The following is a 24,933-nucleotide window of genomic DNA, read 5'->3' as shown; positions in this document are numbered from 1 at the left end:
CAGACTATATGAAACATAGAACATATGACATGACTGGTTGGCCAACATATTAAACATGACAACATGAAACGTGGAGAGACGTCCTTTTAAGGTTTTAGTTACATTTTAAATAGGTGAGGAGTTAAATTTTTAAAAAATATTTTATTTATTTATTTGAGAGTGAGACAAGCAGATATATAGAGAGAATGGGCATGTCAGCACCTGTAGCCACTGTAAATGAACTCCAGATACATGTGCCCCCTTGTGCATCTGGCTTACACGGGTCCTGGGGGATCAAACTGGGGTTTTTAGGCTGTGCAGGCAAATGCCTTAATTGTTAAGCCATCTCTCCAGCTGTTCATTTTTATTTATTTATCTGAGAGTGACAGAGAGAGAGAGAGAGAGACAGAGAGAAAGAAGCAGAAAGAATGGGCGTGCCAGGGCTTCCCCCGCCACTGCAAACGAACTCCAGACGCATGCGCCCTCTTGTGCATCTGGCTAATGTGGGTCCTGGGGAATGGAGCCTTGAACCGGGGTCCTTAGGCTTGACGGGCAAGCATTTAACTGCTAAGCCATCTCTACAGCCCTCTCCAGCCTTTTTTCATGTTTATTTTTATTTTATTTATGTGAGGCCTTAATGTTAACAGGGCAACAGCCAGTGGTTTGAATTTTAAATTGACTTTTTTTTTTTTTTATTTTTTGGTGGCTTGTGGTGAAAAGAAGGGGGAAAGAGACAAGAAAGAAAGGACAATTCCTAGAAGCTGATTAGTGATTTTAACTTTTAGCAAGGAGAGAAAAATGAGATATCCATATGTAAAAGAAGTTGAAGAGACCCAGTAAAAACAGGAGTTTCTTTAAGAGGGCAGAGTTTGTATTTGATGTAGTGAGATGGCTTGAATTAGGAGTGAGAGGGAGAGGCCCTGGCAAGTCATAACCAGATGGCAGAACTGTGTGTGAGAGAGAGGTAGAGTTTTAGAAGGGGCGGGATTTTAGAGGGGTTTTGGTGACAGGAGAATTTGGTAGGTAGAACAAGAAGTACAAAGTGAAGGGCTGGAACAGAGGTCAAAGAAGCCCTGAAGGTAAGGAACCTCGGACCACTTGACATGTTTTCTGATGAAGATATCAGGAGCAATAAGAATATTCAAATCAAAAGTACCAAATTCAGACTAGCAGTGGCCATTATCTAAGGAATACTGTGGCCAAATTTGCATAGATAGGTAATTTGGCAGGCAGGAGCTCATGAAGTTTCAGCTCCTTTAAATTAGCTTTGAGACATGCCAATGGAGTGTGTTTTAGAACAGATAATTTAGAGCCCAACTTGGAGGACCAGGACTAGAGTGGCCAGTCCCACCACCAGGGACATTTCTCAGGCTTAGGGAGGGTGAATGAAACCCAAGGATTAGGAGGGAGCATCCCACACTCAAAATGTTTGGGGTGTGGAACGACATGTGGGAGGCTCCCAGAGTCTCCAGTCATCCATGGACTAAAAAGTGAGAAACTCCCAGAGATATTTAAGGTCTGGGGTGGAGCACCTCCACCACAGACTGAGAAAGAATACCTTGTCTTGAAGTTGTAATTTGATGAGGATGTGGATACAGTGGATCACATGGTGAGAGGCATCTAGTCTGGAGTTCAGATGTCCAGTGGGAGAGGGTAGAAAGAAGAAAAAGAAGCCCCCAGTATTAAGCTGAAAAGATTGGAGGCTTCAGGTCACAGGTGGCTGTGTAGTTCAGAGTAGTGAGCACAATGAGTTTTTGTGCCCTTGAGTGAGGTAGAGAGGAGAGAGAAAGAGAAAGGGAGGGCAGTGCCCAAAAGCCCCAGAGGGCTACAATCTGAATCATGGCACCAAAATGTAAGAAAGTATAAGAGAAAAGCAAAAAAGAACACCATACCTGATCTCTACAGACGGACTGTTTATTGAGAGAAACAGCAAGGGGCAGCAGCCTTCTTGCGGGTTGAAGGCTAAAGCACTGTGCCAGGCTGGGGTTCAAACTTATAAGGAGGATCCTAAGAAACTGACTGTACCAGGTACAGATAAGGTTTGGAGGCTGTTTGTGTCCTTGTTCAGAATAGGCTTCTTCAGCCAGGAATGTCTAAGGGAGGATATTTAAATGGTCCCTGGTCCTTTAAGGGCATCTAGGCTAAGAGGAGTACATTAATCAGGGAAGGTGTCAAACTTAATGGGGCCAAATGTCTCTGTGCCTTCTTTTTTGGCTATGAACTTTAGGGATAGTTATTCACCTCTTTAATTCCCTTTGGTTTTCAGGGAAGGTTATTAACTTTTCAGCTTATTAGGAGTCTGGGGTGAGGAGATGCCTTGTGTCACCGCCGTTTGATGTCCCTGAGCTATGTCAAATGACATGGTGACAGCTCCTGCTTGGGAGGCTTAGAGGAGTAAGCCAGCATTATCTGTGTGATTTTACAGCCCAGCCTCAGGTCCCTGGGAAGGGCTGGTAATCCAGTAATGCCATGCTGAGGAGGTATTGGGCTGATGTGCCCCCTCTCCTCTCTTTCAGCCATTAGAAGCAATGTGGTACCTTTGTGTACTGCTCCCTCAAAGGCAACCCCCTAAGCCAGAAGGATTGAGCAGTCTAGTCAGATACTAAAAAGCAAGAAATGGAAAGCACCAGGCATGGTGGCATACACCTTTAATCCCAGCACTTGGGAAGCAGAGATAGGAGGATTGCTGTGAGTTTGAGATCACCCTGAGACTACATAGTGAATTCCAGGTCAGCCTGGGCTAGTGAGACTTACCTCAAAAAACAACAACAAAAAAAGAAACAAACAGAAAGTGACAGCCATGAAGGTACTGATGGTTAAGGGTGGGCTGCTTAACCCGTGGACCACAGTGCTGGAGCCAGGCCCCCAGGTCATCTTGGCATTGTCAGGAAGAGCAGTCAGGGAAGCCACATCCAAATCAAGTCCCTCATTAGTTTTTCCAACATGGTGGTCTTTGGATTTTGTTCTCTTCCTCCTGGTTTTGATTTGACATGATTCTGAGTTGCCCTCTTTAATGTTCAGGATAGTTGTGATCTTCCTAGCTGTCATCATTTTCAGAGCAATGTAGTTTTAGCAGGGTGATGTTAGTGATCCTTCGATCAGGTGAAAAAATTAACCATGCATCCCACCAAGATTGAACCAGACCTAAACCCACATCTTCCAACTCCCAGTCCGTTATTCTTTAATAAATCTAATGAGTTTATTTCCCATCTCCCAGAAAGGGTAAAGTTTACCTGTTGCTGGCCGAAATCACCTGACCAAGAGCAGTTTTTGGGAAAAAAAGGGTTTTATTTTGGCTTACAGGCTTGAGAGGGAAGCTCCATGATGGCAAGGAAAACGATGGCATGAGCAGAGGGTGAACAATAGCAACAAGAGAGTGTGCCAAACACTGGCATGGGAAAACTGGCTATAACACACATAAGCCCACCCCCAACAATATACTGCCTCCAGGAGGTGTTAATTCCCAAATCTCCATCAGCTGGAAACCTATCATTCAGAACACCTAAGTTTATGGGGGACACCTGAATCAAATCACCACACCACTGCATACCCACCTCTTGTAAAAGGGCAGGGGAGAGCCCATAGTGCTGGGGCATTGGCCATTCTCAGCTTGGAGGGTCTGCCATGCCACTCAGTGGCTGAGTGTACCACAAGCTATAACCCAAGAAAACCTTCTAAGAGTATGAGGTTGGGTGGGCTGATGGGGAGTGATCATTGCACACACATCTGTACCCATCCGGCTGCTCAGCTAACAGATGGTGCTGAGCATCTGCTGTACCAGGCACTGGGGCTACCAGCAAGATTGAGTGGGTCTGCCTTTATGCAGCCCCCATGCTAGCAGGAAGATAGCCATTACGCAGGGAAACAACTGCCAGGTGCTGGGAAGGGAACAGAACAGAATATTGACTGACTTGCTTTAGAAGCATTGGGTTGAGAAGGCTTTCCCTGAGAAGTTGAACAGGGACTACCCTTCAGGAAGGGAGGTCATGGGTCCAGAACCCTAGGGGTCAGTGAGATGAAATAGCAAGGGGTAGAGGTCAGGCCATGGTAAAGCCACATGTCTGTGGGCCATGGAAGGCTCTCGACCCATGCTCATCCACTGTCTGTGAGCTGTCCCTGACTGCTAGGAGTATGAAATGTAGGAATGAACAAGGAGGCCACCAGGCCAGAGATAATGTCCCAGCAAAGGCATAGACTGAGGGGTTGTAGACAGGAGAGCTTCATTGCCATCCAAGCTGCTTTGCGTCCCTCCCTGTGGCCAGGAGTTGTCTCTGCCTTAGAAAACAAAGAGATGGTTCATCACCCAGAACCTGGCATTGATCTTTTCACTCAGGGCACTCCAGCTTTAGGTCTCTTCTTACCTGAGTTCCTCTTACTCCAGCCAGACAGGATTTGGCCAAGCAAAGTATAGATGGCATGCTGAAAGCTCAGGGCTGTCTCTTACTGTCTGCAAGCAACAAAGAGGGACCCTGAATCTCTCTCACTAATCCTAAAGACTCTTCACTTAAAAAGCCAGTGAGGCTCATCCTACTTCCAGGACTCAAGTGCTATGAGCTAGGGGAGCTAGGGAGACCAGATATGCCACCCTGTTCCCATACATGTGGTTTTCACCTTCCATTCCTCCTCTAGGGCCCAACATGGCCTTGTGTCCCATCTAGCTCTTAACATTTGATGTGTAAAGAGACCTGCATGATGCATCAGAGTGCTGTAGGAAAGATCAAGTGAAGCCATGTGTGCTGCTCCTCAAACAGGGCCTGGCCCTTTTGTAATGCTCAGCCAGCACAGCTCCCTTATCCTAACGCCCTTCTACTCTTTGACCAAACTAGGGTGGCAGTGCTGTGGGAACACACCCTGTGACCGATCATCCCACTGGCACCCCTATCCAGGTCCAGGCCAGAGCAAACAACAAGCTCAGAAAATCTAAGATTCCTCTAGAGCTGCTGCCTCATTCAGGCCATCCAAAAGCCACTGGGAGCTCAGATGACACTGAGGACAGCAATGACACCTCTTCAGGAAGTGAAGAAGATGCCAAGGGGCCCCAGACTGCTACGTCAGCTGCTAGGCTGGGTGAGGATACCAGGAGGGAGGGCAGGGATGAGGCATGGCACTGGCCTTGTCATTTCACAATGTGCCTATTTACCCACAAGTATAACCCCATGACAAGTCTCCATATGATTTCAGAGACTTGATTGCTGTTTAACTGCTGGCAGATTTTGGTATCAGGCTCCCTTTAAATGCCCCAAGTCCCAGGACTGTGCTTTCCCCATAGGGAAAAGTAGGAAAAGAATCCATGGGAACCTCAAGAACTGGAAAGGAAAGCTATGACATTCAAATGTGTCATGTGGAATGTTATTGATGGGGAGCAATAGGAGGACAAGGAACATAGGGGGCCAGGGCTTTGTAGCCCTGCTGAGGGACTCTTTACTTCTATAGGAGGTCCAGCCCCTTCCCAGAGGGACACTGTGGTGGAGGAAACCCCAGCAGAGTCCAGCGAGGATGAAGTGGTGGCCCCCTCACAGGTAACTGCCAGAGTAGTTATGAAGCCAATAGCCTCATAGACCTTGGAGTTCACATCCTTAGGCCTCAGCTACCCCTCAGGTCAGGTCTAGACACTCTTTTCCTAGGGCCCTGGGAAGGTCCTACCTGTGAAGCAGCACATGTGTTCAGTCAACAGAACAGAGCCTCGCCTCCTGCAGGTCATGGGAAACTCTCAGCAAAGGCTCCTCGTTTGTCTGAGCTCTCCCTGGCTGCTGAGGTGTAGGATGTAATAGGGAAGTGGGGGGAGGGAGAAGCAAGGGTCACCTGGCTAAAGATATGTTCCAGTGAAGGCACATACTGAGGAGCCTGGACTGTCACCCCTCTTCCTGTTCAGCCAGGGGCTGCCTCTGCACCTTAGGAAACAAGGCAGTACACCATCATTCAGTGCCATCTTTCTACCCAAATATAGCCTTAGGCCTCAGCGATCCTTCAGGTCACCATTCAGCTTCATCCACCCATGATTGGCCTGTTCAAGGTTCTGGAGTCTGGATGATGCCCAGACAGAAACACAACTTAGCACATCTTTCTTAAAGCGTTTCTGTATTACTTACCTACTTACTTTATTTATTTGCAAGCAGAGAGGGAAAGTATATGAATGGGCACACCAGGGCCTACTGCTACTGCAAACAAACTTGAGATGTATGCACCACTTTGTGCCTCTGGCTTTACATGGATACTAGGGAACTGAACCCAGGTTGTCAGGCTTTACAAGCAAGTACTTTTAACTGCTGAGCCATCTTTCTAGCCCTGTAGTAGTAATTTTGCATTAGCAATAAATTCCCTTTTTAAACGTGTCTTATGAGCTGGAGAGGCGGGTCAGCAATTGGTTGCTTGCTTGCAAAAGTCTCCTGACCTGGGTTCAGTTCCCCAGTACTCACATAAAGCCAGATTCTCAAAGTGGCCCATGCGTCTGGAGCCTGCTTGCAGGGGCAAGAGGCCCTCACTCACTCACTTTCTCCTCTGTCCCTCTCATAAAAAATACATGTCTTAAGTATTCATTAACATAGTTTAGAAGGCACACACCAGGGGCTGATATCTCCTGTGGGCTAGTGTTGCCCATTCTACCTGACAGGGTTGACATGTCTTAGGTCCCCAGGCTAGTTTCCTCATAGCAGGACTTGCCTCTGAGGATGGGGGGTGGGGTTCACAGCCTCTTTCACATTGGGCTTCTTCAGTCTCTCCTCTCAGGTTATGTGACCCCTGGGTTGACCTTGGCAAATTCTGAAGCATCAAAAGGAATTCCCAAGCCAAACTCCAACCTCTTGGTTTCCTGTGCTCCAGTCACCAAAGATGACCCAGATAACAAGCAGGAAGTAAAGTCACAGCACACAACAGGCCCCATGTTCCTTAAAACTGGTAAGTTGAAGAGCACCAGGACATGTAAGGATAAGGTAATGAGTCCCTTGTCCCCTGGCAGCAACAATGCCACAATTGGTCCTATGTGCTGCTGGGTTCTCCCAAGTGGATCCTATGGAAGCTGGAGGTGCTTCTCACAATTCAGCTGGGGCCCAGGCTGAATGTCCAGCCCTGCAGAGCAGGTAAGGACAATGCATAGACAAAATGGCTTCTTGGGCATAGCTCTCTCTCCTGCTGACTTATTTCTAAAAACTGGGCCAAGTTATTGGGTGTAAGGGACTCAGAGAATCATTCAGACAACCTCATCTGGAGGGAACCCCATTTGGAGAATTTGGCACATAGAGAAGATCCCAGGTAATGGACTGGTCCCAGGGTTGTTCTGATTTACTTTGCAGCTTTGACAAGCCCCTGGCTCCCATGTCTTAGCTATGAAAGCAAAGCAGGGGTGATGATTCCAGACAATGTCAAGATGTAGCAGTAGCACAGAGAAAATAGTCATGTGACATTTGAAGGGCTGGGGGTTGGGGAGTGTAGGGAGCAGCCTTAGGTAGAATGGAGTCCCCTGGGCATTTTATCAAAATGAATACTGTCAGGGATCAACCCCTGAGCGCATCATACTAGAAATTGTGTAACATGAAAAATGGGACAAAGACCTGCCCAGGTCACTTGGGCAGTGAAAGGTTACAGTGATGGCACCCAGGTTTCAAGCTGAAACTTCCCTGCACTGGATCAGAGGCTGAGTCGCCACTCACTTTTCCCCATGTTCTTGTCTATGTGAGTGTGTGACAGAAGACATTTTAGGGGGCCTGTGGAAGGTTTTGTTTTTTGGGTTTTTGTTTGTTTGTTTGTTTTTGTTTTGTACACTTGTAGTTAGTACATAGGTAAGCAGAGGCATGGAAAATTGTAAACCAAGTCTGTATCAAAAATCATTCTGGGGCTGGAGAGATGGCTTAGCGGTTAAGCGCTTGCCTGTGAAGCCTAAGGACCCCGGTTCGAGGCTCGGTTCCCCAGGTCCCACGTTAGCCAGATGTACAAGGGGGCGCACGCGTCTGGAGTTCGTTTGCAGAGGCTGGAAGCCCTGGCGCGCCCATTCTCTCTCTCCCCCTCTACCTGTCTTTCTCTCTGTGTCTGTCGCTCTCAAATAAATAAATAAAAACAAAAAAAAAAAAAAAATCATTCTGGCAGCCAACCTGCTGACTAGCTGCTGTGTGCATATATGACATACCCAGAGCTCCCCAAAGCTGCCTTGATGGACTACAGGTCTGCTCTCTGTCCATGGATGTGAGCTGAGCACCTGTAAGGCCTTCTCATATAAATCTATAATTCATAATAGGAAAGACATTACTCATCCAACTTTTCATTTTACAAAAGGAAACAGTCTCGAAGAGGAGCCAAGACATAGCCAAAGTCCCACAGTAAGTTGGTAAAGACAGTTCTAAAACCCAAGTTGCCTGTCTCCCAGCTCTGCACTGCTGACTACATAATACCATCTCCCAGTATCTTACTAAAAGGTTTTAGACCCTCTGATTAACATTCTGAAATCCTTGTTCACCTCAAACCATAACCTGAGTAGAATTTTTGGTATGAGGACATAAAACAGAACTTAGGTGTTAAATGTACAATCCAGGTATGAGGAAGGCATGGGCTTAGGAGACTGGATGGGACAGCATGACCACTAGGCCTCTGAGTCCTCCTATCTGTATAGTTGTGAGAGGAGGTGTGTATTTTCTTACACTCCTTCAGCTTAACACACTGTACAAAATATGTATGCTAACTGTCCCAGATCCATGACCCCAAGTGTTTCCACAGGAAGAAAAAAGGCTGCCTCAGGCCAGACACCTCAGAAGCCCAAGAGGGGGGCCACAAGCTCAACGGTGTCAACACAGGCACTGCAGAACAGCATCGCCCAGCACCTGCTAGGGCAGCCCTGGAGTGAGCAAATGCAAGCCTCAGTGGTGAAGGTCCTGACGGAGCTACTGGAGCAGGAGAGGAAGAAAGCCACAAATACTGTCAAAGATAGTAGCAAGAAGGACCAGGCCAGTCGGAAACGAAAGCTATTAGAGGACTATTCAGCAGCTGGGTCCCCCAAGAGCAAGAAAAAGAAGCACCTGGTAGCTGGGGAAGGCAGGGAGTGTGGTGCTTCCTCAGAAAAGGCCTCTAGAACTTCCAAGGGGAAATCAAAGAGAGAGAAAGCCAGTGGTGATGTCAAAGAGAAGAAGGGTAAAGTGTCTACGAGCCCCCAGAGGGCCAAAGACAAATCTGAAGGGGAGCTGGGCATGGTGAAGGTTGAGGGTAGAGATCAGAGTGACCCAAAGAACAAGAAAGAGAAGAAGAAATCCAGTAAGAGTAAGTAACTTCACATCCCTGGGCAAACACTTAAGGGTGTGGGGACCTGGGTGGCAGGCCTGGCCAGCTCCTTGTCCCATTCTTTGTGTAAAATGAGACTTTGGGAAGTACGTTTCCAGCAGTAAGAGGAGGCCTCTATTGAGGTGTATGCTAGAGTCTACATGCAGCCAGACTTGCTTATGCTGGCCTGGACTAGAGGGAGTTCTAGTTAATTCATTTTGAGAATATGTGTGTATGGAATTGTCTGCTCTTCTTCTACCCTCTTTGAGATAGGGTCTCTTACTGCTGCAAATGCCAGAGTAACTGTAGCTGGTCTGTGAGCTTTGGATTCTCCTGGGATCACAGGTGCATGTAGCAGTTTGTATCCTGTGGGTGTTAGGCAGTTTTGAACCTGGATTAGTAGGCACTGCAAGCAAATACTTTTAACCACAGCCATCACCCCAGCTCCTGTGTAGTTTTTGAGACAAAATTACTTAGCCTAGGCTACCTTCAAGCTCACTGTGTAGGAGGCTAACCTTGAACTCCTGATCCTCCTGCCTCTACCTCCCCTACCTCCACCTGGAATAGACATGTGCCACCAAGTCCAGTTTTTGCAGTGCTGGAAATCAAATCCAAGGCCTTATGCATGCTAGGTAAACACTGTACCACTGTGGGCAGTCCTCTTGAGAGTTGCTCCTCTGTGGAGGATCCTATAGGTGCCTGGCCACCTGACTGCAGAAGAGAGTTAGGTCTTGGTACTTAGAACTCTATGGGCTGTCTCTTTTCTTTTCTTTTTTTTTTCAAGGTAGGGTCTCGCTCTAGCTCAGGCCAACCTGGAATTCACTCTGTAGTCTCAGGGTGGCCTCAAACTCACAGCAATCCTCCTACCTCTGCCTCCTGAGTGCTGGGATTAAAGGTGTGTGCCACCATGCCCGGCCACTTTTCTGTTTTTGTTTTTGTTTTTCCAAGGTAGGGTCTCCCTCTAGCCCAGGCTAGCCTAGAACTCAGTGGTCCTCCTATCTCTGCCTCCCAAGTAGTGGGATTATATGCATGTGCCACCATGCCTGGCTTTACTTTTCCTTTTTTAAATACAACGTGGGAGTTGAAAGGTGAGTTCATTCAGGGCTGGGAGTATAGCTCAGTGGTAGATAACTTGCCTATCATTGAGGCTTTATATGGTGAAATCACAAGGCTGGCCCTTTAAAGGGCAGGCCTTGCTGTGGTGTGTTTTTTTGGGGGGGGGGGGCAGGGGAAGCCAACATCTGAAGGAATGAGTCCTTAGAACCCTGGAGCTTTACCCTGTGGGCTCCTCAACACTGCTGTTGATCAGAAAGCTCACTTTCTTCCTTCAGAAAAAAAAGACAAGGAAAAGAAGAAAGGAAAAAAGACCTCAGCCAAAGACCCTGACTCACCATTCCAGAAGAAAAAGAAGAAAAAGGTAGCAGGAAATCCTGAGGGGTCTCAAACCAGGAAAGGGACCCAAGTCTTTCCTCTTCCCTAAACTTTCCATTCTTGAGCTCCAAAAGAGGGCCTTGTGAGGAAGAACTGCCCCATCTTGTCTGCTGGGTGGAGGAAGTGGGAGCAGTGGGACAAGAGACTGACCGTGCAGTTAGTACCTGGCTCCCAGATAAGAGGAAGGGGTAGAGGAAATTAAGCACCTGGTAACCTGGCCACTCCAGAGCAATGGAGTGCCTGGCCTGAGTGTCCCCACTAAAGAAACGACGTCTACCTTATGGATGCCAAAGTCTAGTCCCCTGAACAGGAGCTGTCCTTGGCCCAGGGTCTGGTGGCCTAGGAATGCCTAGCACCTGGTGCTACAGAAGCCTGGCTCACCGGAGGTACCAGCTCTGCTCCCAGGGAGACCTGGAGACCTGGCCTTTTTTTTTTGGGGGGGGGGGCAGCAGTAGTAGGGAGAATCCATAGGGTTGAGAACTTGTTACACTTCTCTCCTCACAGAAGAAGATGGTGGAGCCGACTGAGTGAGAGCCAGGGACACAGCACAGGTACCCCACTGTTCATAACCTTTTTGGGTGGCTAAGTAGGCCTTAAGGAAGAAGTGCTTGAGAAAGAAATGCCCTTCCTCAGGCCCAGCAGGGTTGGAGGTGGAGCCAGCATCTGCAGCCTGCAATGGATTGGCCACTGGGCAGGTCAGATGACCAGCTGACACCCTCCCCTGGCTGAAGAGACCAAGCTCTGTTCTTAGAGAAAAAGAAAAGAAAATCTGATGAAAGTCTGGTATGTTTTCTTCCTCTAGAGACTTCTTATCAGAGTGGTGACCATCCCCAAGCCTTAGGCCTCTGACCTCTACTCAACATGGGTTGGAACTGGACTTTTAATCTTCCCTCTCTACAGAAGATGGCCAGCCCCAGGGGCTGCAACTGGCAAGACAGTGAACCAAAAGGAAGGCCAGTCCAAGGAGGAAGTAGCTCCACTCCTGAAGCCCTTCTCTCCCCCTGGGATACTTCTAGAGATGTGTACAGTGTATATATATATTTTTAAGTGACCTGCCTCTCCTCCTCCAAATCCAACATGCCCATAGTCCTCAGGACCTCTTGCTACGTTGCTGTACAGATGCAACAAGTCATGACTCACTTTGCCTCATCAGGTCTCTGATCACCCCTGAGGCTTTGTCCTCTCTCTCTCTACCATGTTTTCTTCAGCTATGGTTTTACGTTTTTTTGTTTTTGTTTTTGTTTTTTGGAACGCAAAATAAAAGACAAAGAAAGTATGAGTTGCCAGCACTTGTGGGACAGATACTGTTACTGACAACTTAAAAAGGACTATACCCTAGAGGTCATCAGGCCGGCATGCAGGGTTCCGTTTCAACCTCATATCAAAAACCCCAGGAGAGTATCAGTAGGACAGTTTGTTAGCCTCAGTAAAGTACCCTGGCACTGAACTGGTATGAAGTGCTTCCTGGAGGAGGTGACCTCTAAGCTTGAAAGGAAGATAAGCCAAATATCAAGAGTAGATGGCATATGTGCCCAGGAGACCTTTTGGAGTTAGACTGGCATTGAGAAGGCTGTTTCATTAGGAAACAGATTTGGGCGACATGAGAGGAGCAGGAAAACTCGTGAGTTAGGTTGGAGTTGTCATCACATTCAGGTAATGGTGGTTCTATGCTGGCTGAAGGCAAGAAGGAGTAAAGTATGTGTCTGCAGGTGTGGACTGAGGGAGGGTGGCCAATAAAAAGGCCCAGAGCCCTGTGGAGCACCACAGGTCTGGAGATCTTGCTTCAAGGCCTAGTCTCCTGCATGCAACAGTACAGAAAAAGAATGGGCGAGATGTGTTGGGGACTCAGGCTGGCACCCAGCTTTTCTTAGAGCCTAGGGGCATACAAACACTACAGCCTATCTCTTTCCTGTAAGTGTGGCAAACTAGATCAGACTGTATCCAAGTAAGTGTTCTCACTGAGCTGTGCTAACCCAGTGGTCTTTAAAACTGGAGTGATGTCACTAACATCACTTCCTCCTGGTGACAACTGGCTGGAGCTGAGTAACTATCAGCTTGTGGGTCTACATGAATACTCAGCAGGCAGCAGCCCCCACTTCCTGTCCATTTCTGATACCAAGGCCATTGCCATCTGTCATCGCACTCATGCTGTTCTTAATACAGAAATGGAATTGGGGGCATGGGAAAATAAAAGCAGGAACATGAGGAGCTATGCTTTAAAAGCTAGGCAAGAGCCTATTTCTTGAAAGAAGAGTTTTTGCGTGTTTGGGCTGGGTTGATGGCTAAGTCGTTAAAGGCACATACTTGCAAAATCTGCTAGGCCAGGTTTGATTCCCTAGTACCCATGTAAAGCAAGATACACAAAGTGGCATGTGTATTTGGAGTTTGTTTGCAGCATCGAGAGGCTCTGGTGTGCCCCATTCTCTCATATTCTCAGTCTCTTGTAAATAAGTTTTTGTTTTTTTGTTTTTCAAGGTATGTTCTCACTGTAGCCCATGATGACCTGGAATTTACCATGTGGTCACAGGATGGTCTCAAATTCACAGCGATCCTCCAAACTCTGCCTCTGAGGTGCTGGGATGAAAAACGTGTGCCACTATGCCTGGCTTTAATTTTTTTCTTAAAAAATATTTGCATGTTGAACATGACCAGTGTGTATGTAGCCACAGCCTCCTGTCCCTGGCCCTACAGGCCACTGTGATTTTGGCTCCTTGGACTCTGTTCTCACACTTGCTCACTGCATTTAGAGTCTTCGTTGACCTCGTAAGGGTGAATGAACTGGGTCCCAATAGAAGAGCCAGAGCAGGAATGGTCTGCTTACTACCTTTTATTCTCATATGAGCCATGGCCTGAGGGCTAATGGCAAGCTTGGCTAAGCAGTCTGGGGGTGGCAGGAGGTTAGGATGGGTTGTTGGGGAGAGGGGTGTGCCAGGATTCCTCCTTGTAAAGAGGATAATTGTTTCTAGTCTGGGTTTGGGAGTGGGTAGTCCCTTTTCCCTGATCATGAACCTAGATCTGAGAGCCCCATTCATGTTAGAAACTGCTATGATGTAAATAATGGGGTCCACCTAGTTTTAGCCCATCCGGGGCCATCCATTAGGAACACACAGCGGTGCTTCAAGTGTCCTAAGAGGTACTGTTGTGGTTTGATAACAAAGAAGCAGGGGCCAGCCTTTTAAGATGCAGGGATGGAGGGAAGTGGTGGGACAGGGTGGGAGACCAGGGAAGGGAAAGACGGCTAGGGCACGATGGAGCAGGAAAGCCGTGGCTGTGCAGAGCTGGCTGAGTGGGGAGATGGCTCCTGCAGTCTTCACATGGGAACTAGAAAGAGAAATAGATGGTTGAGGTTAAGATCACTTGTTGGTTTGCTCTGCCTCTTCCAGCATCATAAGAACCCAGAGCAGTCAAGAGCCCTTCACTGCCACCTGCTGGGCTCAAGGGGATTGGCCCCATTTGGGATTCATGAAATGGCCACCCGAGGAATAAAGGAGAATGGCCCAGAGTTAGGCTGTGCCACTGGCTATCTTGCGCCATGTAGCCCTTACCTTGGCCCAGATCAGCCTTGTTTGCACCCAGCCCAGAAGACAGGTCCTCCATTTCCAGTGACTCTGCAAAGGAAGCAGCAGACCTAGCTGTCACTCACAGTCTCACCAACCCCTTCACTGCCAGTGTCCAAGGGCATTCTTCCCAACCAGGCAGTGTATTACATTGAGCCTGGTAAAGCAGGCTTTGCAGTGTGAAAGTGAGGAAGAGATGGGGGTGGGGGCGTTGGGATTCCTGGTGCGGGAGAATAGTGCATGGAGAATGGGTATGAGAGGAGGTAAGGGGGAAGAGCAACAGACAGGAATGCTCAGATGCATGGGGGACAAAGGACCAAGGATAAAAGGCAGGTTCTGCCTGGGGAGTAGCAAGCCCTAGCATGTGGCCGCATGTGCGCTGGAAGGGTCTCTGCCTCTGCCTTCCTAGTCTTGTTCTTTGGACTGTTGACATGGTAACCCCTGCTTACCACTGCAGTTATGGTGCCCGCGGCTCCTGGTGTGGGGGACCTCTGTGCCATTGGGGAACACACACCAGCAGTAGCCGATGCTCCCGTGGCACTGGAGTGGCATATAATTACCATTCTCGTCGCATTTGGGACGGAACATGCCCGGGTGGACGACGGGGATGTGGCTGACCTCTTCCTGGCACTTGGTTAGTACTGAAGCGACAGGCATGATGAAGACAGTGAGTGAGTGGGTGGGCTCTGCCAGAGTGTAAGCAGAGCCACTGCCATTGGAGTTTTCCTTATTCTACCCATGGCACAGACGGGAAACGCCGAGACCAACCAGCAAGGTCCAATGCAAAGAGGAGTAGGCAGTTGTGTGACTTGTTCCCCCCAGAACTCGGCAGTTCCTTCTAGTACTCAGAGCCTAGGACTATTTGCAATTCTATCTGTGAATCTGATTTCTGGACAGCAATGTGGATGCCTTGTGAAGTCTGAGCTTCTGATACTGGAAGGACCCAAATAGAAATGGGGATTACCATTTGTTGGGGATACTGGAAAGGAGGTTCAAAATCAAAACAACTGTGAATTGGGAGACTAGAGAGACAGTTTAGGAGTTAAAGGCACTTGCTTGCAATATGTGCTCTGGGGTTCAATTTTCCAGCACCCACATAAAATGCTGGCTCAAAGTGGCACCTGTGTCTTGTGTTGGTTTGTGGTGCAAATAAATAAAATTAACAACAAAAAAGAAAAACCCTAGGGGTTGGTGGAGAGAGCATGTAAAGTCTCTATTAGAGAAACTGAGGCTCATGACAAAGTCAGCCTTTGGCCTTCCCCTTCAGGACACTGAAGTCTACAGGGATAAGACTTGCTCAGAACTGCACAGGAAGTTAGAGACAACACCATGGTGAAAACATTTTATTCTGAGAAAGGCTTTAGAGCTCAAACCAAGACTGGTCTAGCACTCCCTGGCTATAGGCCCTTGATCCTCTCATCCATGATGAGGGCAATGGTGGGAAGTACTCCTGCCTGGTTATGTTTCAGGTTGGTTTTTCTTTACACCTCTGTACTCCATGTACACTTATAAGAACAGATCTATAGACAGGATGCCAGGGTTTCCAAGCCCAGAAGGAACAAGCAAGAGAAACAGTGAACCAAGAGGATGAGATGCTGCCACAGGCATCCTTTAAGAGTGCTGGAGGCCCTAGCACCCTAAAACTACCCCAGTACCTTTGGGTGGTGCCTCAGTGGGTGTCTCCGGGGAATTCTTGCTCATTTCAAACAGGAGCCACTGGTGCATCCAGTTCTCAAAGACCTAATGGGAAGAGAGGCAGGTGCTTAGGCTTGGCAGCCATCCCCAAACCTTACCCTGTCAGGCTTTGCCTCTGGGGACAAACTTGAAGGGCAGAGGGATCCATTAACCTGGAGTCCAGCATAAGAGACCACAGAATTTTATCCAGGTAGTTCTTCAACCAAGGGCTTTGTGTGAGCTAATAGTCTCCCTATGGCTTCCTGAGAATGACTGTCAGCCCATCTCTCGCCTCTTTGCAGTGCTCAGGCCATACTGGGGAAGGGGTTCCAGCAGGGAAGTCTGCTTACCTTCCAGTCCAGGCCACCCATGGTGTTTTTAAGGTGCTTCAGATTCTCTGGGAAGCTTCCCTTCAGCTGTGGGTACACCTTCAGGGGGTCAGACTTCTGTAGTGGTAGGGCAGGAAGAAGGTTATGAAGACCTCTGACAAGCAGTGGTATATGTGCAGCTCATGTTCCTGGGTCTTCCGTTTTGAGGACTGGATGTGAACTGCTCCAAACCTGTTCTCTGGCCTTAGCATGCTGGGAGGGCAGGAGTGAGGACCATCCAATTGTGCTCCTACCTCTTTGGACTTAAGATCCAGACCAGCTTTACCAGCACTCCCAGTCCTCCCTGCACATCTTCCCATTTTGAAGGTCTCACCTCCAAGAAGACTTTCTGGCCATCCCTAGCTATGTGATCCTATGCCTTTCCTCACAAGTGCCTTGTCACTTGTCTGTCTCCCACACTAGCCTAGAGCCCTCCCAGCTTCAGGGGATGGGCCAAGATCCTGTTACGTGCAATACAAATTTGGGGAAGAGAAAAGGAGTGTCGTGGAAGACAAGTCACTTCTAAGGTGTTGGACTCACTTTATCTCAGCAGGGGGAGGCAGATCTATATTTGACATTCAAAGGCCACCTTGTTTTTCTTGGGGTGAGCATGTGTTGACTTAGTGTTTGTGAGGGTTGGGGTCCTGCCCACTGGTTCCAATACTCACCAGAAGCAGATGCATCACATGATCCTGGGTCATGTTGCCATATTTGGTGGCATTCTGCATGGGCTATAGAAAGGGGAATAATGGTTACCAGCACTGGTGGGAAGAAGGGGCCTAAAGTAAAAGCTAGCAACTAGGGTCCGTGCACTCAACAGCTCATCTGTGCTGCCTTCAATCATGACAGCCTGAGCAAATAACTCCTCAGCATTTTCAGTGGTCAAGCTGGTATAAAGTCTGCCCAGAACTTTGCCAATAAGTTTTCTGTATAGGAACATTATTGCTACCAGAAAGGAGAGGAAGGGGGGACTGGGGAATGCTTTGGAGAATAAGAACTTTGCAAACTGTATGGACCTTGGTTCTGCCAGGGTAGCCCTAAAGCTCTAGTCCTGCCACTCTGGTCAGCCTCTTCCTGAGGTGGGGCTTGCCCCTCCCCAGCAGTCAGGACCTCATCTGGTCAGCTGGCCTCCCCTCCTGCCATCATGGGGCTGTTCTTACCCCCTGGAGCATGCTTTCCATTGGAAGTGCCTGCATCAGCAGTGGAGTAGCCATCCGCATCTGGCTCATAGGCTTGGCAGCTGTGAGAGAGTACAGCATGAACATGGTCTAAGTCCCATGGAGGAGAGCACCCAGGGGCTGAGATAGGAGACCCAGAGGGAGAGGTTGGAGTCCCATGAATGCAAGAGTGGGTCTGAGATGAGTGACAGTGGAGAGAGTTTAGGACAGAGGTGGAATACGCACACTTTGGAAGCTTCATGCGCAGATTCTCCAGCTGCAGGTTCTGGGAGGTGACTGTCAGCTTGTTCAGCTGACCCTGCTGCTGGTACAGGAAGTAGGCGGAGGTTGCCTGGCCAGCCAAAAGCAGACCTACTAGAATGGAAAAGCCTGTGTACAGGGCTCCACGGCTGCACCTGGGGTAAGGAGGGGGTAGGTGAGAAGTTGGGATTGGAGACCTACTGCCCACACAACACCACTCACAATGGGCTGGCTATAGAGGTCTACAGGAAGACATCTACAGCCTCTTCTAGCTGGTCACTAATGTCCCTGAAGTCCTCACAAGTGAGCCATTCCCAAGGTCTAGAGGTTTAATGGGAAGAGTTAGACAAATTCTGGGCTTTGGTGTGCCATCTGAAGAGTGACTGGGCAAGGTGGAGAGTTCTAGGTTCTCTCTGCCCTGGGATTTCCTGAGGAACAGGGCTGCCCTCAAGGGGACTTAATTTTTTTTTTTTTAAGGTAGGGTCTCATTCTAGCCCAGGCTGACCTGGTTAGTTATTTAAAAATAAAATATTTATTTAGTTGAGAGGGAGGAAGAGGTAGATAGAATGGGCACACCAGGGCATGTAGCCATTGCAAATGAACTCTAGACACGTGCCACACTGTGCATCTGGCTTTAATGGGTACCTGGATCCTTAGGCTTTGCAGGCAAGTGCCTTAATTGCTGAGCCATCTATCCAGCCCTGTTGTTTTTAAATTAATTTTAATTTTTTCAAGGCAGGGTATCACTCAAGCCTGGAAATTACTCTAGTTCCAGGCTGGCCTCAAAGTCACAGTGATCCTCCTATGTCTGTCTCCCAAGGGTGAGTGTTGGGATTAAAGGCAATGCACAGCTGACTATTTTGTTTTGGTTGACACCAAAAGATAGATGCATTTGCTGGGTGTTGGGGGTGGATAGATTGGATTTCATCCCTTATGCCATCTCCCCACCTCCACAGTTAAATCAGATTTTTAAAAGAATGGGGAAGGAAATAAGACAGGGACAGAAGAAGGTGGCCCACCTGAAAAGGAGAAATGAAACCTTGATGTTTTAGAATGGAGTGGGGAGCATTGAATATTTGCAGACTAGAGCAGGGCCAGGTACCATCCCTCTAAGGAAATCTGTGTCCCGGATACTGTGAATGTCTTTGAGTAAGTCCTTTCTAATGTAAATCTCTGTCAATGTCACACAGATACTTCTTGCCTCAGAATTCTAGAACCTGATTTTCTTCCCTCTCCCTCTCTCTCTCTCTCCCTCCCTCCCTCCCTCCCTCCCTCCCCCCTCTCTCTCTCTCTCTCTCGTGTATGTGTGTGTGTGCGTGTATTTCCATGTGCATACATGCATATGCGTGCACTAGAGTATGCGTGCAAATGAGTGACAGAGATGCACCATTTTTGCATCTGGCTTTATGTGGGTACTAGGATACTAGACCCAGGCTTTTCAAGCAAGTGCCTTTAGTGTTGAGCCATATCCCCAGGCCAGTTTTTCTTTACAATATCTGACTGTGGCCATAGAAGTATCTTACGGTGGGGCTGGAGAGATAGCTTAGCAGTTAAGGCGCTTTCCTGCAAAGCTGAATGACCTGGGTTTGATTCCCCAGTACCCACATAAAACCAAATGCGGTAGTGCATGCATTGGAGTCCATTTGCAGGGACTGAAGAAGGCCCTGGCACCCATTTTTTCCCTGTCTTCTTGAAAATTAATAAAAATATTTTAAAAAGAAGTATCATAGTGTGATATCCAACTTGAGGTGGGGGACAATTCAACCACGTAGGTACCTAAGTCCTAGGTGAATTTCTCATGTCCAGGTGGTAAACCCTCAGACTTCAGGGATCTCTTGCAACTGTGGGCCTTGGATAAGGTGTTAGAGTACACATATGTTATAGTATGGGGCATATAAGGATGAGAGCTCCTGACTATGCTCCGCCTACTTGCCCCCAGGATGGCAAAACCTACTAGGACCATGCTGTGATTTGAATATTACCCCTCCAAAATTCTGATGTCAGTATGAATGGGATAGGCACCCTGTAAGAAGGACTTGTCATCTTCCCCTTCTGCCTCTGCCATGTGAAAACAAGAGAAAGCTGTCGTCAGGTAGCAGCACCTTGATCTTTATCTTTCTGGCCTCTAAGACTGTGGGGAATAAATCCCTACTCTTTATACTTACGTAGTCTGTGTGTTCTATTATAGCAGTACAAAAAGACTAAAACACTATATTAGAAATTGTCAGGATAAAGTTGGGAAAATTGCTCAGTGGTTATTGGCACTTGCTTGTAAAGCCTGCCAGCCCAGGTTCAATTACCAGATATCCCTTTAAAGCCAGATGCACAGAGTGCATGCATCTGGAGTTGCTGCAGGAGACCTCTGGTGTGCTCATTCCCCACTCTTCTATCTCAATTAAATAAATAATTTTTAAAATAAGATGAAGAGTGACTGAAAAAGACAACTGACATCGACCTTGATGTGCCCACATATATACAAACACATGCACTGAAAATTCCACATACATACAAACACACAAAGTACACACATACAATAAAGCAAAAATCTACCAGGCATGGTGGCACACACCTTTAATCCCAGCACTTGAGAGGTAGAGGAAGGAGGATCTCTGTGAATTTGATGCCAGCCTGAGACTATATAGTGAATTCCAGGTCAGTCTGGGTTACAGTGAGACTCTACCTCAAAAAAAAGAAAAGAAAAAAAAAATCTGGGTATTGTGGCATGTACCTGTAATCCCAGGCAGAAGCAGAGACAGAACCCTTGGGGCTTGCTGGCTAGACTAGCCTAACCACTGAGCTCCAGGTTCAGCGAAAGACCCTGTCTCCAAAGATAAGGTGTAGTGCTCGATTCAGCAGCACATATACTAAAATTGGAATGCTACAGAGAAGATTAGCATGGCTCTTGAGCAAGGATGACAAATTTATAAAGTGTCACATATTTTAAAAAAATTGGACTGGACATGGTGGCACATGCCTTTAATCCCAACACTTGGGAGGCCAAAGTAAGAGGGTCAATATGAATTTGAAGTCAGCCTGAGACTACATAGGTCAGCTTGAGCTAGAGCTTAAAACATCACACACACAAAGAAAGGAAGGAAGGAATGGAGGGGAAAGAAGAAAGAAGACAGAAATTGTCAGGATGACAGCTCTGCTTACTACAGCAACCAAAGAGGATAGTTTAGGAGATCCTTCTGCCTAGTAACTTGTGATGTCACAGACACTGCTCATTCTCACTGGTGCTTTTCAGACCAAGGTTTAGCTCAAGGGAGTTATTCTGGAAGGAAAAGGCAAAAAGCTTTTGTTGGGGGAGGGGGAGAACAGGCATGAGTTGAAAATAAATTCCCCTTTTTGGCTTTCCCAAGGAAGGGGGAGAGCCTAGGTTCAAGATGGTGAAAATTTCACCAGCTCCACTCTTGCCTAAGTTCAAAGTCTCCAAAACCTACCTGAATGACCCACGACACTCCCGGAGCCCCTTCTACCAGCCCAGCCATGTCTACTTCCACCTCTACCTCCTACCATGTGAGCTTGGGGGCGCCCCAAACCTTAATTTCTCAGAACCAAAGAACTGAGTTTCATATTAAAGATGAGATCATGTAAGCAGGACTGGAATCTGGGCCTGCCATTTGTCTAGCTCTGAGACCATGGGCAGGTCATCCCCTCTGTATGAGCAAAATTAGGTAAAAGCTTTAACTCGGGTTAGAAAAGGCAATGACAGGCACCTGGTTCCACACATAGCACTCTTCTCAGGGGTGATAGTAGTCAAGTTTACCATCTTCCTTCCTTCCTCTTTTATTAATTGGGGGTTATTGAGGGAGAGAATATAGAAAAAACTGGCCTTAAATTCCTGATCCTCCTGCCTCCACCTCCAAAATGCAAGGTTAAAGGTGTGTGCACCACCATGCCCAGACATCCTTCCTTATTATGCCTTGTCCATGGTTCTGTCCCCTGCTTGTCACCATCTCTTTTTACTTCCTCCTTTGAACTGCCTCCTTGTGCAATTAGAAAAAAAAAAAAAAAAAAAGCAACTGGCCAAAGTCAGGAGCCAATCAGAACTAGTAGGAATCATGATGCAAATGATGCCAGGTAGAAGTGTTCACAAACGGTCTTAAATCAAGACCAGTGTGGAATGGCATGAGCACATAAAACCTGGCCAGCTTGAGAAGCAGTAATAACTAAAAAGGTAAAAACCAGACACAGATTTGACAAGGGGCACCTTCTCTGAACACTGAGCCCTCACTGGATGACCTAAGGTTAAAAGGGTCTCATCTCTCCCTCCCCTCCCAAATCATACCTCTAAAGGGGGGCAGACAGAAGAATGAACTCAAACTGAGATGAGACTAGTCCTGGCTCAAATGCTGTGTCCTACACTGACCAGCAGGGATAACTTGGGCAAATGACTTATCAAATGATCTTCAGTTTTCTTTTGTGTGAGAAAATAGTGATAATGCCCAGCTTTTGGCTAGGATAACTGAGAATTAAGATTGAGTTTATTTTTTGGTTATGTGTTTGGCAAATAAGTGCTGTAACACTAACAATGTCTTGAGACTGGTGACACAGTAAGGAATTTATCAGAGCTATTGTTGCTGCTGTTGTCATGAGAGATAGTACCCATGACAGTAGCAATACCTAAACCTTGCCGTGGAATTTCCGGGGTTTTTACAGGTCTTTAGTATTCTGTACCCTGCTACCCTGTTCTCTACAGCACGACTCCTGTGACATCTCTCAGTATCTCTCCCATGACAACAACTGATGTCATACCTGGTGGCTTCAAGTACTCATAGGCAGCAAGTAATATTTTTAAGTTCAGGGGAGCAGGGCAAGAGGGCAAGTAAATTCTAGCTCTGCTTGAGCTTTTTTGAGGGGAGCACTACTGAAGCCATTTGGGAGCTGGCAGAGGGGCCCAGGGCTGTCTGAGTGGCGGTGGCAGCCTTATCTTTGAGCGGCTGCTGGAATGACACTGGAAGACTAATCCTGTGATGTGGGCTTGTCTGTGCTCTGCTAGTTATGAAGAGACTCCACTGTGAGCTGCTGCTTCCACCATGCTCAGAGCCTTTTCAAAATCTGGTCCAGGGGCTGGAGAAATGGCTTAGCAGTTAAGGCACTTACCTGCAAAGCCTAAGGACCCAGGATCAATTCCTTAGAAACCAGGTAAGCCAGATGCACATGGTGGTGCATGCATCTGGAGTTTGATTGCAGTGGCTAGAGACCCGTCGTATGCCCATTCTCTCTCTCTCTCTGTCACTCTCTGTGTGTGTCTCTCTCTCTCCTCTCTCAAATAAATAAATATAAATAAAATCTGGTCCAACCTAGAGAGTTCATGACACAGTTTTGGTAGTGGTGGAGGGGAAGTCCCTAATTTTGGGAAACTCCAGGGAGTGAATCTAGGGCTCTATTCTGATGTTCAAAAAAGTTACAAGTCCCTGCTCTAAAGGAATCTCTCATTTTATAGAGTGGAATTCGAAACCCACAGCTGACCAAAGACTTATTCAAGATTCCCCAGAAAGTCTGTGTTCCAATCGCAGAAGGCAGGCAGCCTTCTTGCAGCTCAGAGTCCTATTTCTCCTAGAACCTGCATTCTGTAACCTCCAGGATTTCGGTGCCCATATTCATACATACCTTTCCTGGGCTGCAGGGCGTTGGCCCAGTATGGGCAGCTGCTCATGGTTGGAGATGAGGTCGCGCTGGTCTTCCATGGCTCTGGCTTCTGGCCTCTGGTCGTTCTCTGCTACTGCTTGCTGCTGCTACTGCTACTGTTCACTACCTGGATCTGAGCCCCTGGTTCCCTTCTTGAAGCTGTTGCTAGAAGGAATCTGATTCGTCCACAGAAGATCGCTCCACCTACTAGTAGATGTGGAAGTGAAAGCCACAAAGCTGGAAATACCCCACACAGGCCAAGCTGGCTCCCTGGGGCAGGATGAGTGGGGAGCTCCCCAGGCAGGCAGAAAGGCTCTTTTGATCCCATTGGCTAACCAAGGCCCTCATCACTTGTTTCTAGGCAGACCTTTGAATTCATAAGGCTCTTTAGATGTTTCCAGAAACTGGCAAACAGTCACACCCAAGACAGGAACACTTTGAAACAGAAAGTAATTCTGTGTACCCTTCTCATTGATAGATGAATAGGGAGAACAAGGGGCTGTGAACCCAATATGAGCTTTGCTAAGTCCTTACAAAACATGCCTTCTGCACTCTTTATAACAAACTTGAAGGGGTATTCTTTCACTTCTCTTTCATGGCTGAGCCTGAGGCTTGGAAAAGCTGTCTGACAAGGCTGATATGCAGGAAAGGATGTAGCTTTTTTTTTTTTTTTTTGTTGTTGTTGTTTTGTTTTGTTTTTTTCAGTGTGTGTGTGTGTGTGTGTGTGTGTGTGTGTGTGTGGAGTTCTGGGAAGGATTAGACTATGTTCATAAAAATGCAGGAGACCCCAGGAGAGTAAACCTCAGCTTTGGGTCTCTGTCTAGGTTATCAGAGTATTAAAAACATAAACTCTGGGCGGATGTGGTGGTGCAGAGGTAGGAGGATCACCGTGAATTCCATGCTACCCTGAGACTACATAGTGAATTCCAGGTCAGCCTGGGCTAGTGTGACTCTACCTTGCAAAAAAAAAAAAAAAAACTTTACCTGGATAAATGGTTTAGTGGTTAAGACTCTTGCCCCAAAGCCAATGGACCCAGCACCCACATAAAGCCAGATGTACAAAGTGGCTCATGTGTCTGGAGTTCATTTGTAGTGGCTCAAGGCTCTGGTGCACCCAATTCTCTCTCTCCCTTTTTCTCTCTCTCAAATAAAGAAAGAAACTATTGAAAGAAAAAAACCCATGGACTCAAGTAGGGCATGGTGGTGCATGCCTTTAATCCCAACACACAGGAGGCAGAGGTTGGAGGATCACTGTGAGTTTGAGGCCAACCTGAGAGTAATTCCAGGCCAGCCTGGGCTAGAGTGAGACCCTGCCTCAAAAAAACAAAGCAAGCAAGCAAACAAACAAAATAAAAACAGGTCTTCGATTGGACTGGCTGATCAGTGAGGCCCCAGTGATCTTCCTGTCTCTGCCTCCTTCAGTGCTAGAGTTACAATCATGCTGTGTGTTGTTTTGTTGTTGTTGTGTGTTTGCTTGCTTGTTTTTAACATGCATATTGGGGATAGAATTCAGGTCCTTCAAAAATGAACACAACATGGCTCAGGGAAACTTTGCAGAAGAGGGGCAGAAAGAATGTCAGAGCCACATGTTGGGTCATGATATGCAGAGACACTTATCCTACCCATAACTGT

General features: G+C 47.5%; 2 protein-coding genes and 1 non-coding gene across 12 annotated transcripts in view; 2 read left to right on the top strand and 1 right to left on the bottom strand.

Annotated features, from left to right (window-relative positions):
• The window catches only part of Tcof1 (treacle ribosome biogenesis factor 1), a 47,886-nt gene extending 35,789 nt beyond the window's left edge, over positions 1-12,097 (top strand). For 4 of the 9 annotated variants that reach the window (XM_045132177.1, XM_045132175.1, XM_045132171.1 and 1 more), the window contains 5 exons: positions 4,806-5,046; positions 5,413-5,498; positions 6,693-6,873; positions 8,683-9,219; positions 10,551-11,135. In XM_045132177.1, coding sequence (XP_044988112.1) covers positions 4,806-5,046; positions 5,413-5,498; positions 6,693-6,873; positions 8,683-9,219; positions 10,551-10,699 — 1,194 coding nt within the window. In that variant the 3' untranslated portion in view covers positions 10,700-11,135. The other 5 variants (XM_045132173.1, XR_006633159.1, XM_045132178.1 and 2 more) reach the window with 5 other exon arrangements.
• A 1,362-nt stretch (positions 12,098-13,459) lies between these two features.
• On the bottom strand, positions 13,460-23,528 carry Cd74 (CD74 molecule). Of its 2 annotated transcripts, XM_045132942.1 has the most exons (9): positions 23,284-23,528; positions 17,653-17,822; positions 17,410-17,489; positions 16,918-16,980; positions 16,232-16,327; positions 15,863-15,947; positions 14,657-14,848; positions 14,196-14,258; positions 13,460-13,971 (listed from the first exon to the last, which is right to left on the bottom strand). In XM_045132942.1, exons 1-9 carry the CDS (start codon positions 23,358-23,360, stop codon positions 13,961-13,963), a joined length of 837 nt encoding a protein of 278 aa, XP_044988877.1. In that variant the 5' UTR covers positions 23,361-23,528; the 3' UTR covers positions 13,460-13,960. The 2 variants fall into 2 exon arrangements, with proteins under 2 accessions (XP_044988877.1, XP_044988879.1); XM_045132944.1 differs by lacking the exon at positions 14,657-14,848 and having other exon boundaries at positions 23,284-23,516.
• LOC123454302 lies at positions 20,508-20,610 on the top strand. The gene has a single exon (XR_006633287.1). It is a non-coding gene; the product is annotated as a U6 spliceosomal RNA (small nuclear RNA).
• Positions 23,529-24,933: the final 1,405 nt, after the last annotated feature.

The sequence above is a fragment of the Jaculus jaculus genome, chromosome 13 (assembly GCF_020740685.1).
Source record: "Jaculus jaculus isolate mJacJac1 chromosome 13, mJacJac1.mat.Y.cur, whole genome shotgun sequence".
In the NCBI taxonomy this organism is placed as follows: domain Eukaryota; kingdom Metazoa; phylum Chordata; class Mammalia; order Rodentia; family Dipodidae; genus Jaculus; species Jaculus jaculus.
This window is presented reverse-complemented; position numbering and strand designations above follow the sequence as displayed.

What these genes read in the sequence shown, in the direction of transcription:
- Cd74 (XM_045132942.1), bottom strand. Translation starts at nt 23,360, where the DNA reads ATGGAAGACCAGCGCGACCTCATCTCCAACCATGAGCAGCTGCCCATA. An exon ending in CGCCCTGCAGCCCAGGAAAG is followed by an intron (nt 17,823 to 23,283) that starts GTATGTATGAAT and finishes TCCTTACCCCAG; the next exon opens with GTGCAGCCGTGGAGCCCTGT. An exon ending in TGGAAAGCATGCTCCAGGGG is followed by an intron (nt 16,981 to 17,409) that starts GTAAGAACAGCC and finishes CCCTTTCTATAG; the next exon opens with CCCATGCAGAATGCCACCAA.